Consider the following 16,735-nt stretch of genomic DNA (forward strand, 5'->3'; position numbering starts at 1 on the left):
TTAATAGCAAAATAATATTAATATTAAAACTATTGCACGCGAATGTACAGCACATTAATTCAATATAATGTTGTGCTTCTTCTTTCAGTCTCGTCGAAATGCCACCATTTTTTGTTCCTCAATAATTAAGAGAATCCACGTGTTTGAACTCAAAAAAGAAAAATATTTTACGATATGTAACCGAAAGTAAACCAGAGATATAGACATCATCAAGCAATCGTTACAATTAGTATAATTTTCATTTACAATTTGGATTTCATTTTAAAATTGCTTGTGAATATATCTAAACTCAATCACTTTTGCTTTTTATAATACATTATATATATATATATATATATATATATATATATATATATATATATATATATATATATATATATATATATATTTATATGAACTATTATTGGCTACTTATATTTTAAACACTTGAAGTAATTTGATGACTGCTTGTGTCCGAGTTTAATGTTAGATTGGATGCTCTCAATGATTGGGGTAGAGAAGGGGGAGCGAAGAGATCCTAAAAATAACAAAACGATCATGTCAAATACGTCATTAAAGATAAATATGTATGATTACAATGTCTGAGTTTAATTACCTGTAATTCAGAAGCATGTGGGGGTACGGGAGGAGGTGCGGTAGATAATAGGGCTTTGGATGGGGAGTGACAAGCTGGACATCCTCTTGATAATGAAGATGTCGTTCTTCTTTTCATCATATCAGTTACACATCTGAAAAATTTGCAATTCATTATTAAACATAATCAAATATATTTGGGCGGTGGTCTAAAAGATTTTTTTCCAAAACAACTTTTTGTCTAATTGTTTAAGGAATTTTACTATTAAACAGATCATTGAAATATTCTTAAGTAAATATTGGTGGTATGGTGTTGGAATTAAACCCACAATTACAGCAAAGTCAAAAACTTTCATCAAAACTTATTTATTTTATATTACAACTAGTGTTGTGCCCGATGAAATATCATTGCATGGGTGTTGGCATATTAAGTTAATAAATAAAAATTAAAAGAAATGTGATGGTCCTGTGTTCGATCCGCACGCAGTCTTATTTTTGTCAAATACCTTTTAAATGGTAAACGGACTACTAGTCATATGTGAACTAGTCACAGGACAACCGGTCGGTCTAGATCGGTCACACGTGATCATTTGAACGGGTCTATCCACGTTGTTTTATGTATTATTTATAATTCGAATTATAATACTAAACCAACAAAAAAAGAATATTGAAATTCTTTATAAAACTATAAGGGTTCGGTGATTATTGGTCACAAAGCCACTAAAGTCCATCATACTAACGATAACTATCATACTAACGAGAACTTGAGTGACAAATATTGTGTATTCGCAATTATCATGGAAAAAATTGTCTTTGTGACCACCGCAATATGACGAATAGTCCAATTATCTACTATCAGGTATAAACACGTCGATTTTTTCCAGAAAAAAATGTTAACTAACAAAATATATTTAGTTTCGTTGTTTGTCTTGCTTTGAAAGATAATTGTAAAACTCGTTTATCCTACGAAACAAATTGTTGAATAAGATTGCCTTTATATTACTGAAAAAATGATTAAGAGAAATAGTTAAAATTCATATACACTCATTTTTTCAATGGTAAACGGACTACTAGTCATATGTGAACTAGTCACAGGACAACCGGTCGCTCTAGATCGGTCACACATGATCACCCGTCACACTAAAACTGGTCACGAGAAAACTGGTTGACCGATTTTAGGGTGTGACCAGTTTTCTCGTGACCAGTTTTAGGGTGTGACCAGTTTTCTCGTGACCGATTTTAGGGTGTGACCAATTTTCTCGTGACTAGTTTTAGTGTGACGGGTGATCACGTGTGACCGATCTAGAGCAACCGGTTGTCCTGTGACCGGTTCACAGTAATCATAGAACCCTTTTAAATATATTTAATTTAATATTTATATTTAATTGTTTAATATGAGAAAAAAGTGGTAAAAACTACCTTCCTACCTACATATAAACAATATAAAACACCAATAGAAAAATTAATTAATAAAATAATTTTTTAATAGATGGCGCTAAATGCTAGAGACTAATTCGCTTAGAAGAAACATTGGTAGCAAACAGTATATATATATATATATAGAAGTTTTTTGTTGATCTGTTATTATGTTCGTATTATATTCGTACTTTTTGTTACATATATTTACATTTAATTGTTTAATATGAAAAAAATGGTAAAAACTACCTACCTACCTACATATAAACAATTAATTAATTTATTAAATAAATTTTCACTAGATGGCACTAAATGCTCAGAGACTTATTGCTCTAGAAGAAACATTAGTAGCAAACAGTATATATATATATAGAAATTTTTTGTTGATCTGTTATTATGTTCGTATTATATTCGTACGTTTTGTTGGCAGTGCTTTAGCTGTGACGTACATATGTACATATGTCAAATCGAAACGACTATTTTAGTACGCCAAGCGATATCGCACACAGACACACATAATGTCAGAATAGCGCTATTATATGTATATGTATATATGATGATAACAATTATGTGAAACATATGTACATACATATATAATATAAAAAAGTAAAACATGTTAACACAAATATGAATCTTTTGGATAATGTATGATATTAATATGATAATTTCTTAAAACATATTGGTATTGAACGTTTAAGAATAATAATATGATTACCTAGCATGAAGAATATGAGAGCATGGCAAAGCTTCTAATGCAGCAGGTGTTGTTCCTAAGGCTAAACCGCACTGAGGACATGCCGGATGAGGTGCAGCATTATCAGCAGCTCTTTCTTGTTGTTTTCTAGCTTCCTCATCGCCCAAACTACCATATATTCCTGCTAATCTTCTTCTTACCGTCCTCACTAGTAACTGAAAACCACAAAAAAAAAATACTGTAAAATTTCATACCAGACTTTTTAGCACGTTCAATAAAAATTAAAAGATCTTCAATTATAAAACCCAATATTCATATTTGACTATTGGGTTCATCATACATACTTTAGCACCGACAGATGTAGCGACTTCTAACAATCTTGTATTAAACTCTAACGGGCGGCAATTGCAAATTTTTTGTTGTAACCTAAAAATTAATTACATACAGTATAAACATTTATTACATATGAACATTATTGTGAATAAGACAGAATCATTACCTCAATGCTTCTAAACATCTAGCTGCACCATCCATGGCTTCCATTTGAGCTAATCTATCGCCCATAGCTTGTCCGGCACCCATGGCTATTTCATATTGCCTGCAATATTATGTAGCAAACATAATATAATTACTTCATTAATCACAATATACACATGTTAAACATTGAGATAAATAACCTTAAAGCACGTCCAATATCACACTTTCTTCGATATATATCTCCAGTGATACGAACGGCCCTAGCATAGCATCCTTGATCACCGGCTACGGCAGATAATCTCATGGCTTCCTATGAAGTGCATCATATACATACATAAAATGAGTTGAATTCAAGCAATTCTACTATAATATGATAACTCTAAAATGCTAATTTGACTTACTGTACAATAATCATGAGCATCTCCGAGCTCTCCTTGTCTTCTTAATGCAGCAGCCATTTGAAGTAGAGCTGCTCTGTGATGCCGAGTGTTCAAATCACCTGGTTGTAAAGACCTGCTCAAATCGTATGCTCGAGCAGCATGAGAGGCTCCTCTTTCTGAGTCCAATAGTCGACCGAAAAGTTCAGATAATCCTACGTAAACCTATACACACGTAAACGTTAATAATTGCATAATAAACTGTTGGATGATTTCTAGTACTGGAGCATCTTACTTGAAGTAATAATGCATTGTCTTGAGTGTTCTGAGCTGCCTTGTGTGCTTTTTGGAAACTATCGACGGCTTTTGTAAAAGCGCCGAGCTCTAACGACACCGCCCCAACGGTTAAATGAACGTACCCTAATGTAGGACAACCTTCACAATCATTGTACAATGATTGACGAGCGTATGACAGTGCTCTGGAATTAATCATATTGTTAATATGTGAACTGTGAATAAAGATATATAGATGTTTTAAAGTATGAAACCTTTCTAATCCGCCTAATGTTTGATGAGCACGTGCTAAGTTTAAATATGCTTCAGCTCTCATAGAAGGAGAATCTAATTCTTCAGATATTCCCAATTGTCTGTGAGCAAATTCTAGTGATTCCCTGTTGATGAAAAGGAAAAAAATATAGAATTAGGAATGGACAATGGATTGGTTGCTATATTATTAATATTCCCAACATTTGAGACACTGGTTGAAATATGATCAAAAATAAGATCAGTCAAATGACATAAATAGATAGTATATGCATGTATATTTTGACCTTTGTTCTAGACTATATTTGTTATAGACTAATCCAGGCTCAGATATGTATGTGTGCTATAACTTATGATACATATCTAAGCTTAGATTTGTAATCATATCAAAGCCAAAATGTCTCAAAAACAAAATTGTAATAATATGTTCTTCTGTTCTTCTTATTCAAAATTGTATTGGGTCTCAATTCTTTCAAATAAATTTGCAACTAGAACTTAATTCTATTGAATTGTTAGCCTTACATATACATATATTGAGAATATAAATATATACATATGCAAACTAGAACTTGTGAAGAAAATCTTAACCAGTTTAGTTGTGTTAAATTAAATAGATGTTCTTGTTTATATTGATTATATGTAATTATTTGGTTCCTGCTTGTAACTATCATCACTGTTCTCTGTACTATCATTCTGTTCGGATCCAAAATTGTTGTCTGATGCAAAGGAATATCAACACTACTCCTGCTTTAATTCAATACCTTTGTTATTGAATAAAATTACTAGAAATTTTCACCACTAAAGTTGTACTAAAAGTTGTCAACTTGATTAAATTGAACATCTCTAACAAAAATGAATCAACCTTTATAATAAATATGATATGATTTTGAATTAAGACCTGTTTATTTTCATAGATGTTCGATTTTTTTTCTATTATTTTTTTCGACCCTTTAAATATGTGTGATCTTCACGAGAAAATTAAAGTATAATCCTTGTATCAATGTGATGAAAATAAAAAAAAATCATCAAATTTAATAAACCAGAAGTTGGATTTTTTCCTCTTAGAAAAGTCAAAAATGTTGTGAGCACACGATTTTTTCCACACCATTGAACGTATCAAGCTGAAAATTTATATCTGTATTCTTTATGTACTAACTTAGAGTTGATAAGGTTTTGGTCAGAATTCGTAATTCTTTTATCCGGAGCATTTAATTCTTTAAAATTCATAAAGTATCAAGAAGATAGAATTGTTTCATGAATTTTTACTTGAGATGTTTTCCGCTTGAATACATATGTACATTCATTTATTCTTGAAATTTTCATTATGCGTTTGGGATAAGATTCTTTAGCGGGAATATAATATATAACTGAAAGAAAATCACCTGTATTTTCCAAAATCCATGTAGGCTTGATATAAATAGCCGAGCAGTTGGAATTTATCTCCCCGTTGTCTGATAGTTTTAAGTGCTGATAGCCAAGTTTTCACAGCAGCTTGCTGTTTATGACACGCGTATAATTTAACTCCTTGTTCTATCTGTAAAATTTAAAATAATTAGTAAGAACGTTACCAACTCAGTAAAAATTTTCCATGCACTGAGGTCAAAATTAAATTTTCAGTATTATACTTTTCTCTTAGCAAGATATTGATGTATTCTAATTCGGCAGCCAGCAAAGCAATCGAGCAAGCGAGCTGCTGTTCGCGGTCGTCTTGGAGGCCCCAATCTGGATCCAAATCTTGGAATGCCAACACCGGGTCCATTGGGTAATCCCGGAAGGCGGTCCCCAGCTTGAGAAAATTCTTCCGCAAAAGGATAAAAGTCTGAAATGAGTTTTTAAAAACGACATTGTAATATGTATTTGTATTTGCTTATGAAAATAATATGATAATAATGTTGAGTCATTATTTATAAATTTTGTAAGTCATGATCAGTGCGTTTTTTGTAGAAGAAAAATGTACCTGAACTCACATCTTTTTAAACTATATTAATTCCAACACTTTCGATCACTATCAGGGTAGATTTTTGGTTATGTTAGTTGATTTATCAATTAAATTTTGCTATTGGATTCGATGATTTCTTTAACTACATATTTAATCATGAAAATAGGTGCTGGAACGCCATAAGAAACGCACTGGTCACGATGAAATACATCATGTGATTTGATAGCATTTTTATTTTATCTAAGAACCTGAAGTTTCATCCAGTGGATATCTGGTATTATCAGGAGAACCAAGCAACCTGGTCGCTGACAGTTGATGTGCAGGCACGCCGCTAATGTAAAAACAATAACAAACGATTTATATACCAAAATCAGTATTATGATGATAAGTTATAATGAGATCATTGACAGCGTGACGATTGTGCATTTTTTGATGGAGAGAAGGAAACAAAATATTGGCTGTACTTCGTATGTTAGCAAATGGATTAGCCGATGAGACGAAAGATAAACAAACAAAGACGAGAGAACTCATTTGAGTTATGGATTAGTATTGTGCTTTATTATCAACTTTTGTGTGCACAGCGAATTGTTGATGTTGTTTTAGTGGTGGTTGATTCGATAAAACATTTCAATTATTAATACAATACGAGTGAAGATGATATATTTCCCGGAGCGGTTCAAAATTGACTTTACACTTTCATTACATTATTTGGCCTTTTCAAACTCGTGTATTTGTTATTAATATAATAAAGCAGAACAATATTTTTATAATAAAAGCCTGAAAATGATTTCACAACGATTAACATTGAGGTGCTTTAGGACTTTTCAAGTTATGATTAATACTTTGATTATTGATTTTGTTTTGCTAGATTTGGATGATTGATGATGTAAGGTCAAATAATATTGTGCATATATTTTATTTCAGTACGATATAAACCGATGTTATTGTAAAAGGATATGACTTGTAATATAGAGTGGAAATATTTGGTGTGTGCTCAGAGAGGTTGAGTGGCTATGATAAGAAGAAAACAAAGCGGTTCAGTGAAAATGAACTGTTTTTATTTTCATCAAAAATAAATATATGGCAGATGCGTGTCGGTGAAATTGATCAATGAAGCTATATAGTCAGTGCTCATAAGATTGATGTGAAGTAAAAAGTGGTAGAAATAGGTATATGAGAGAGTGTTCTATTGAAATTATTGTGACACTTACCGCCTTGTTATCTTCTGCAGGGGAGAAGTAGGAGAAGAAGAAGTAGATAAGACGGAGAAGGGGAGAAAAAAATCACATTAATCGAGGTGAATGTCAATTTACTTCATTAAAATAATTTCATTTTGTCTTATTGGTGAATTGAGAGTGAGGGACATTGCAAAAAATAACATCGCCCCCGGGCTTCATTGATTTAATTGAAAAAGTTCGAATGGATTCCAATGCCAGACATCTCTGTTCGATAAACTTTCTTATAAATAAAACTCTCTAAGGAATACGTTTATATATGTATGTATACATACATATGTAAACCAATATAATATATTAACAAGCCAATTTGGGTTCATATTACAACGTTTCGATGTGACTGTATTTACATATGTATATCAAATATGAAATATAGCATCGAGCAATTTGATTGAAACAATATCGTATCACAAGTATTATAATATAATACTAAGTTGCTTAATGTGATCGAATCGAAACGGTGTTGAGATGAAATAAAAATGTTAATTAATATACGTTATGAAATCATGGTAGGTTTTGCATGCAAATTTAACCGTCGTAATATAATAAGGGCTACCCTCATTTAGCATACATAACATTAGGCACACATTACGGCAATATACGAGGTATTCAAATTTCGTTATAGAAATTAACCGCATAATATACATATATAATAATATAAAACTGGACCCCAGTCAGAATTAGGTAAAGGGAAATGTATTGTTGTATCGTTGCGACAGTTGGAAGTCGTTCTGCAAAAAGGATTCGCTTTATATGAATAATATTTTGATGATATAAAACTATGAAGCTAATATGTATTTTGATTATAAACACATTCAATGTGTTCATTTACAGTAAATACAATTGTTATAAAATTTTAATATTACATATTGTACAAAAAATATAAATATTATGGGTTGCATTATTTTGCAGAACTGTGGAAACGTTTTAATTTGTAGGCCAGTATACATATGTTCATTCTTCATTCAGTTTTAAAGTAAAAAAATATATATAATAGTCTAATATCACAAAACCTTTAGTGTCATTGCTGTTGCTCTTGTTCACTTATAACTGATTTACTGTTTTATTTCATTGTATGATATTAGTTCCAAGTTTCCGATATGTATACATATGTTACAGTTGAAGTGTATCTTCCAGTTGTAATATACCTATACATATTTTGACTAGTTGGAAATTATTCTGTCTAACCTGGTACCAACTACCGTTATAGTTGGAGTGTATTTTCAGTTGTAATATATTTTGACTAGTTGGAATATATTCCACCTATCGTGGTACCAACTTTCGTTGTAGTTGAAGTGAATTTTCAGTTGTAATATATTTTCACTAGTTGGAGTATATATATTCCATCTAACCTGGCACCAAATACCGTTATAGTTGAAGTGTATTTTCAGTTGTAATATATTTTGACTAGTTGGAATATGCATATGCCATCAAACCTAGTACCAACTACCGTTATAGTTGCAGTGAATTTTCAGTTGTAATATATTTTGACTAGTTGGAATATATTCCATCTATCCTGGTACCAACTATCGTTGAAGTTGAAGTGTATTTTCAGTTGTAATATATTTTGACTAGTTGGAATATGCATATTCCATCAAACATAGTACCAACTACCGTTATGGTTGAAGTATATTTTCAGTCGTGATATATTTTGACTAGTTGGAGTATGTATATTCCATCTAACCTGGCACCAAATACCGTTATAGTTGAAGTGTATTTTCAGTTGTAATATATTTTGACTAGTTGGAATATATTCCATCTATCCTGGTACCAACCATCGTTGTAGTTGAAGTGTATTTTCAGTGGTAATATATTTTGACTAGTTAAATAATGTATATTCCATCTAACCTGGTACCAACTACCGTTATAGTTGAAGTGTATTTTCAGTTGTAATATATTTTGACTAGTTACAGTATATTCCGTCTAACCCACGTAGGTTGATTCGTATTACGAACTACATTCAAACTGGTCAAAATATATAACAACTGAAAATAAACTTCAACTATATGTAAGTTGGTACCAGGTTAGATGTAGAGCAGGCTTTAGGCCCGATTCGAATTTTTGTGCGGCCCGCCAACTTGTTGGTTATTAGAGGATCGCTTACATATTTTTTTATGTTGAGATTATTTTTCATGACAGAAAATAATTTATATCTATATAAAGTATTTTACTTGCGGCCCGAAGTTAATTTTGTATTCCTAATGCGGCCATTCACTCGACTAGTAAATTGAGTTGGAAAGTCACATTTTTTTTTTAAACACATTATTGTTTTTGGACTAAAAAGGCGCGTTTGAATTACTTTTGGATTTTTGCCAACGTTTTGCCAACGAGTCCTTAGGCCTGAAAAACGCCGATAGGCGTTGTATTTTGAGCATGTACAAAGCAAACAAAATACTACTCGCTAAGCCTTTCCAGGTAGCATTGAAAAAAATTCATTGAAATCCGTCGTGTAATCCGTGTCATTCATTTGTCAACGTTTATAAACATTGGTTTACACCGAAATTTCTGAATTTATAAACATAGCAGAATTTCCCGATGGAAATTCCTAACTGCAGAGTATTTTAGATTGTGGCTTGACATTTAGATTGTGAGCATTAAATTTTACAACAATTAAGAAAGTGGAACTAGTTGGAGTTGGAAATACACATTCATTAAGACTTATTTTGTTTGTTTTATATTGTTGCAAGATATATTAGAGAGTCTAAACACACCTTTACGAATCTCGACATCCTCAGCGGTAGTTATTTAGAGTTTGTTTGGATTAGCTACAATTTTTATACCTGCTTTCTATTGGATTTCTAAATAATTCTAGTTGGAAATGTTGGCGAAATTTTCAGCGTGGCGGGCTCTCAATAGAAAAGACGTCAGCACTCAAAGGGTTAAACGCGGAATGCGAATATTATATATTATGTATATTAATATTCGTGTTATATTATGTAGTCCTCTAGATTGGCCATTGCTTAATTGATAATTTAAATAAGTGAACATTCAAACGAACTTGACGTCTCTACTTGCATCGTTATAGTTTTTTTAATGAACTCGAATATTTTCGAATGTTTCCCTTCAACCGTTGTACATACATATGTACATATATATATATCGGAGATGGAATTTCCAAATGCTACAGAAAGAATCTGAAAGATCTAAAAATACAGAAAAGAAATAACAAAGCAGTGCGAAGCACTTCTGTGAAGCGCCCGAAGGCTTCGCAACTGGCACGTTGGAAATTGTGGCACTTTGATTTAGTTAAAGAAAACTTTCTCTGTATGCCATTGAAGAATATGCAAATAAATATAAACGGGAAAGCTTCCATTCAAATTCGCTAATTGAATTCGATCCACACAATGGGGCCAACATTGTGTATAGCGCCGAATAAGCGGTACACGTTTCTCGTAAATAATTTGGGTATTTATCGGCAACCCGACCGATCACCATCGAAATACAATTGTACGTTTAAAGCATATTTTATCCGGGGCGTACGGAAAATTTATTTCCCCCTCAGGCTCTCTTCCCGTTTTGTTTCGCCGTATTCTTTTTTCGGCCTGTATTATTTATTCTTCGCCGAGACCAATAAAAGTAACGATAAATCACACATATTAACGCCGGCCCGTAGTGCCGCGACAGGGGGGAGGGGCGGGTGGAAAATGGAAAGTGAAAAAGAAATATATATATATATATTATCAGAGGAAAGTGGCGCGCGTGAAAATCAACGGGAGTTTTCCCGAGCCCGCCCTTTTCGTCGAGTCTCCCCTCTCTCTCTCTCTCTCTGTTTCTCTCTCTTAAACGAGAATTAATGATGTTGGGCATCAATCGTTTACAGGGAGTCTGGGGTCCTCTCATTCTCTCCAGATAAGTCCACGTGAAAAATGATACGGAAACCGATCGCGCAGAAGCGATCTCCAGCGACAATGCGTCGCTCGTAAACACGTGGCTTTTTTCCTCCCGCCGGGAAAATCGACGGGGATCGAATTTTCCGAAGAGCGTATTTATCAGAATCATTAGCGTCAATGTATTCGATCATTTGGCCCCTTTACACGTCCGCGCCGAACAAAAAATGTAATGAGGAATCGCCTAGGACCCAATTAGAGCCGTGTAGATGTGCGGTAAGAAAGTACGGTAAATGTACGTTAAAGTGGCTCTCACTTAGTTGAAAAATTGCGTTCGGTCAGGGTTGAGATGTAATTTATATATTTTTTTTGCTCGCTCTACGCCCTTCAAAGAAAAATTAGATTGTAAAACTTTCACGAAAAGATTTGTACATATTGGAAAATAATATAGATATTCGGTAAAATAAAATATATATGTACGTTCATATATATTTTCTTACATCAGAGTAAATAAATTTGTAAATTCATTTTTTTTAAATAAACTTCATTTGTTATATGTTTAAAATCGCTACATTTATACAACCGAAAACTGTCAATAATCGAAACTCTTATCACGGGTTTCAAATGCTTCTTCCAGTCCACAAACAACTTGTAGTCTCCTCTCTAATAATAAGACTTGTATTTATGTACTGGAAAACCAGGAGAATCAGTATTGAGTAACATTATAAGTCATGTTTAAAATTAGGAATAAAATGAAGGAAATCGACGAATCAAAACGAACATGACAAAATAAGATAATTTCTAGGCATGAAAGTGTCATCTTCACAAAAAGACACTATAATTCAAATCATCGATTTACATTTAATGTATACATATGTTACAGTGAAAATATAACAGCAGTGAAATGATAATTTCACTAACGATTCAGTGAAATCATATCCAATTATGTACATTTTCACTGGGTATAGTTCAGTGAACTCATATCCAATTACATTTTCACTGGGTATAGTTCATTGAAATCATATCCAATTAAATTTTCACTGGGTATAGTTCAGTGAACTTATATCCAATTACATTTTCACTGGGTATGGTTAAGTGAAATCATATCTAATCATATATTCACTGGGTATAGTTCAGTGAACTCATATCCAATTACATTTTCACTTGGTATGGTTAAGTGAAATCATATCCAATTACATTTTCACTGGTCCCTATTAGTGAAATTATAATTTTTCAGAGTTGGATGATAGTGCGTCGCCAACACGAATCGCGCCACCTCGCTCTTCTCTATCCTCACTCCGATGCCAAACTCGCGCTCACACCCCCTCCCCGTAACCCTGCCCTTGTCCATTACCACTCTCCTCATGGTCCTCTATCTATTTTGATTGGGACTAGATGCGGAAGCAAACACATCATCATAGCTTTAGCAACCAACATTTATTTATTTAAGATTAGGTAAGGTTTGGTTAAGTTCTAATTTATTTAAGGCTGGGTTAGGTTAAGTTAAGTTAGGGATGGTTTTATTTATTTAAGGTTAGGTTAAGTAAGAGTTGGTAGTACGTTGTACATAATTCGAATTAGTTCGTTGTAATTCGAAGGCATGGTGCGTTAGCGTTCGTTTACAAATTCACTGAAATTGAGCAGTGAATTTGTTACATCAGTACTCACTGCTTATATTAGTGAAATTATAATCTCAAAAATTATGATTTAAATATAATAAAATTATAATTTGACTGAAAATAACAGCTTCACTGTAACATACATATATACTTATCGTATTTGCAGTATTTTTTGAAGAAGCCTCGTAGATTCGATTCAAACTTCACACGGCGTAAGTTTTCCTTTCTAAATTTCAGCCTCTTCAAATAAAAACGGTGAAAAACGAATTTTCTCTATAATGAGACAACTTAAGGGAGTTGGAATCCAAGGAAGGTGCTTTTGGTGCCTCATAAAACGCATTGTTTATAAATAAACAAATCCCAGTTTCTTAGCGTTTGACGCCAGACAAAGTCTAACTTTTTTATATGCCGCGGAAAATTGTCTCGCGTGAAAAATGGAATTGAATTCATTTATTTATATTTAACGAAGATGTTTAAAATTTCAATTTGTTAATAAACTATGTACTTATTTTTATTATAAAATAAATCAAACGTGTTCAAATTGTTGATAATACATTACATTACAGACATGTAGACTTACTTCACGTATAAATTCGCTACGGAATACGTACTGGTAATAAGTTTTTGTACGCAGGGCTACGTGCTTCATACAAAGCAAGGGAATAGAAATTGATTATATACATATGGTGGGGTTTGTGCGTGTGAATTATATACCCAATTCGTTCGATATATGTACCTCAGATATTCCCTCGAAGCTATGGACTCCCATGACATGTTTTTTAATAACCTGCAACACCGAAGATCATATCACCTCAGCAGCATCGTATTTATCTCGACGACATTCTCCTACGGGCGATGATTTCGTTGAAAATCTGACACGTCTCACATTTGTCCATTTTGTTGTCGGCCACGAAGCATAATCTCTCCGGTGTGGACATTTGACTGAAAGAATACAAACAGAACGAAGTGAATGAAATGCTATGCTGTGGGGGAGGAGATCGTTGAGTGGATAAAGCGACGAGTTGACGAGCGCGCGATAAAGACAAACGTTAAGTGAAAATTTCAAAGTCTGATTGATGTTTAAACAGTTAAAAAAACGAAAATTTCTATTGGGAAAGCTCTCGCGTTTGATCTCCGTGCGAACTTTTCACTTTGAGCGGTGAAATTATTTAGGTAGCGAGCGAAAGTAGAAAATTCTCTTTGCGCGAAAAGAGCGAGTGGCTTTCGAGTTTGCAGTAGGTATGACGAATAACAAATTTAATTCGTTTACAATTTATATAATGCAAAGTGAATTCGGATGGGATCGATAGGATGTATTTATTCCATTTGATAAATAATATTTTTTTGCAATATTTATAGAATACTAGCTGAACCCGACATGCGTTTCAATGCCAGAATAAGGCATGCAATTCCTGTTTTCGTTCCCGTTCCCGTTTCAAGTGATAGTTCAAGTTAACTAACGTCTCTTCAACGCCGTGTCGTCATACACCAATTGGTAGCGTGGTTACCAACGAACACATTTCCTCGTCTACGCAATGGCGCTTCAAACTTTTGCGTCGGTAAAATTTTAATTACAAATATTATTACTAAGAGGTTTTTTTTCACAGTAAGCTTCCCGGACATGCATACAACAAATCCTGAAAGTTCTAAGGTAATCGGTTGAGTGGCTTAGGAGCCTATGCGAGACAGACAGACAAACAGACATCAATTTTATATGTATAAATGTACATATATAGTTTTTGTTAATATTAAAAAAAATTTGAATCATTTTTCAAAAGGGTAACATCATGGGAAAATCAAGTGGAAAAATTAGCAATTAAAATAAGGGTACAGGTATATATCGGCCCGGCAAAATAGCGCTATTTCCAGACAAATTGGGTATTTATCACGACATTATATGCGAATACCCATCTCTAAAACATTTCGCCCTACAAATAAGAGTGCCCTTCTCTTAAAAAGCTCGCACGATAGATTCGCTGTTTGCCGTGCAAATCAAACGTCAAATGGGTTGCCGATAGCAAAAATAAAATTTGACAAAAATAAAGACCGACCCTAATAACCTAATGTTAAATGAATAGGGCCAACTCTAACTTAACCTAACCTAACCCTTAAATAAACAAGTGTTGGCTGCTAAGATATTACGATGTGTTTGGATGGATATTACGATGTGTGGACCACGAGGAGAGTGGGAATGGACAGGAGCGGGGCGAAGCGGTATCACCCAATTGTCAAAAATTATAATATCACTGATAGGGGCCACTAAAAATGTAATTGGATATGATTTCACTGAAACGTCAAATTTTATTTTTGTTACTGACAGCCCATTTGTCATTTGATTTGCCGGGCGAACGCTGATTCTTTCGTGTGAGCTATTTTAGAGATGTTAATTTGACATTAAATGTCGTTTTGACTTTTGCCAAAAATATTATCCCTTAAAATAATGATTTCTATTGATCTTTGTCTGGAGAGATTCCATAGTGATTTTATAAAATTGAAAGAATTTATTATCATATTTTACATACATAATTCCATTCAAACAGAAAGTTAAACTTGTTTGTGTGGTCAATAAAATCAGCTAAAAAGTTTGGGGCGAGGACTGATAATAAAATAAATTTATTCCGAAAAGTGGTCCTTATCGTCTATAAACATATACAAAATGTGTAACAAATTTAAATAAATAATGAGATAAATGCGCCGATTGCTGTGTGGAATTTCGGTGAAAGAAATTATTTTTTATAATTTATTTTAAAAAGTAATTCCAACATTTTATAAAACGTTCACCCATCGATCAGGCCAGTGGAATGGGTATTGAAAAATTGCCTGATTGATGGAAAAGGTAACGAAAATGATTTTTCAGAATCGAATTCAGAAAATTTTCAGAATAAATTATAAGACTTTTTTTCCATCTAAAGGACTTATTTACTATATATGTATATATATAGAGCTTTGTAGAAATAGCGGTCTTGCTTCAAGATCTGCGGTTAAGTGATATAAATTGCGTATTGTAAGTAAAAGTGATGAGCTTTATGGCTAAATCGAATTTTTGTGTCGTTGTAGAGTAATTGTTTAAGTCAGAGAAAAAACAATTTAGTTGCCCGAGGTAAATAATTCGATTGCAGTTGAAAGTTCGAATTAATTTATAGCCTCGAAGTTCATTCTTGAAATTGTATTTAAGCTCAGGTACAAAAGTAAGAAGCTATTGAAAAACTTTCTATATGTAGATACGTTGCTAAAGTTCAAAATTACTTAATAAGAGGTCAACTGGTGTTTGGCATGGACTTCGATAATTGGTTTTCTTGTCAGACAACATACATAAGTTGCTGTAACATATTTAAATATATGTATTTTCATGTAATTCTTTTAAATCAAAATAAAATAAATCAATCAAGTTGATTAAAGGTAGGACAACTATAGGCTAAAAGCTTATCTGATTTTACTTTGGCTATTTACTGGTTTCCTTTTTAAGTTTGAACTGATCTAAAATAAAATTCATTAGGAAAAACGATTAAACGCTGTCTTGAAATATTTTCATTTCAATTGAATAACATCTTTAATGTTTCGCAATTGATAATTCACATCAATATTTTCAATATTTTTGCAAGAAGGAATGCAGAGTGCAATTTCAGTGTCATCAATGGAATATTTGATTTATGATTGATTTATTTGAAGACTTGGCGCCCGTGACGTTCATAAATAATGGTTAAAAAATTGATTAATCTAATATATAATTTCGAAAGAGACTTTGTAAGTATGTAATAAAATATGTACATAATGTTGGTTCGTAAATCCGTGACGTCATCGAAAAAATGAATATTCAAATAAATTTAATACAATGTTTATTATTAGATTGGCCATGTTTAAGCGGTTTATATTACAAATACTGAGCGAAGCCGGGTAAAAACACTAGTATATAATAAGGTGATTAATATACATACATATGTACATATAATTGATAAATAAATGGATGATAACGTTTTTAAAAATAAATGGATGATAACGTTTTTAAAAATAAATGGATGATAACGTTTTTAAAAA

The 16,735-nt window shown here is 32.7% G+C and overlaps 1 protein-coding gene across 1 annotated transcript; it reads right to left on the reverse strand.

Annotated features, from left to right (window-relative positions):
- Positions 1-418: 418 nt before the first annotated feature.
- On the reverse strand, positions 419-13,474 carry LOC143912074 (43 kDa receptor-associated protein of the synapse). The gene is made up of 13 exons (XM_077431242.1): positions 13,434-13,474; positions 6,268-6,350; positions 5,706-5,899; positions 5,463-5,614; positions 4,086-4,208; positions 3,833-4,016; positions 3,562-3,762; positions 3,361-3,470; positions 3,183-3,281; positions 3,028-3,109; positions 2,705-2,898; positions 596-728; positions 419-517 (listed from the first exon to the last, which is right to left on the reverse strand). Exons 1-13 carry the CDS (start codon positions 13,472-13,474, stop codon positions 419-421), a joined length of 1,695 nt encoding a protein of 564 aa, XP_077287368.1.
- Between the last annotated feature and the right edge of the window lie 3,261 nt (positions 13,475-16,735).

This window comes from Arctopsyche grandis, chromosome 5, assembly GCF_051622035.1.
Source record: "Arctopsyche grandis isolate Sample6627 chromosome 5, ASM5162203v2, whole genome shotgun sequence".
Classification (NCBI taxonomy): Eukaryota; Metazoa; Arthropoda; class Insecta; order Trichoptera; family Hydropsychidae; genus Arctopsyche; species Arctopsyche grandis.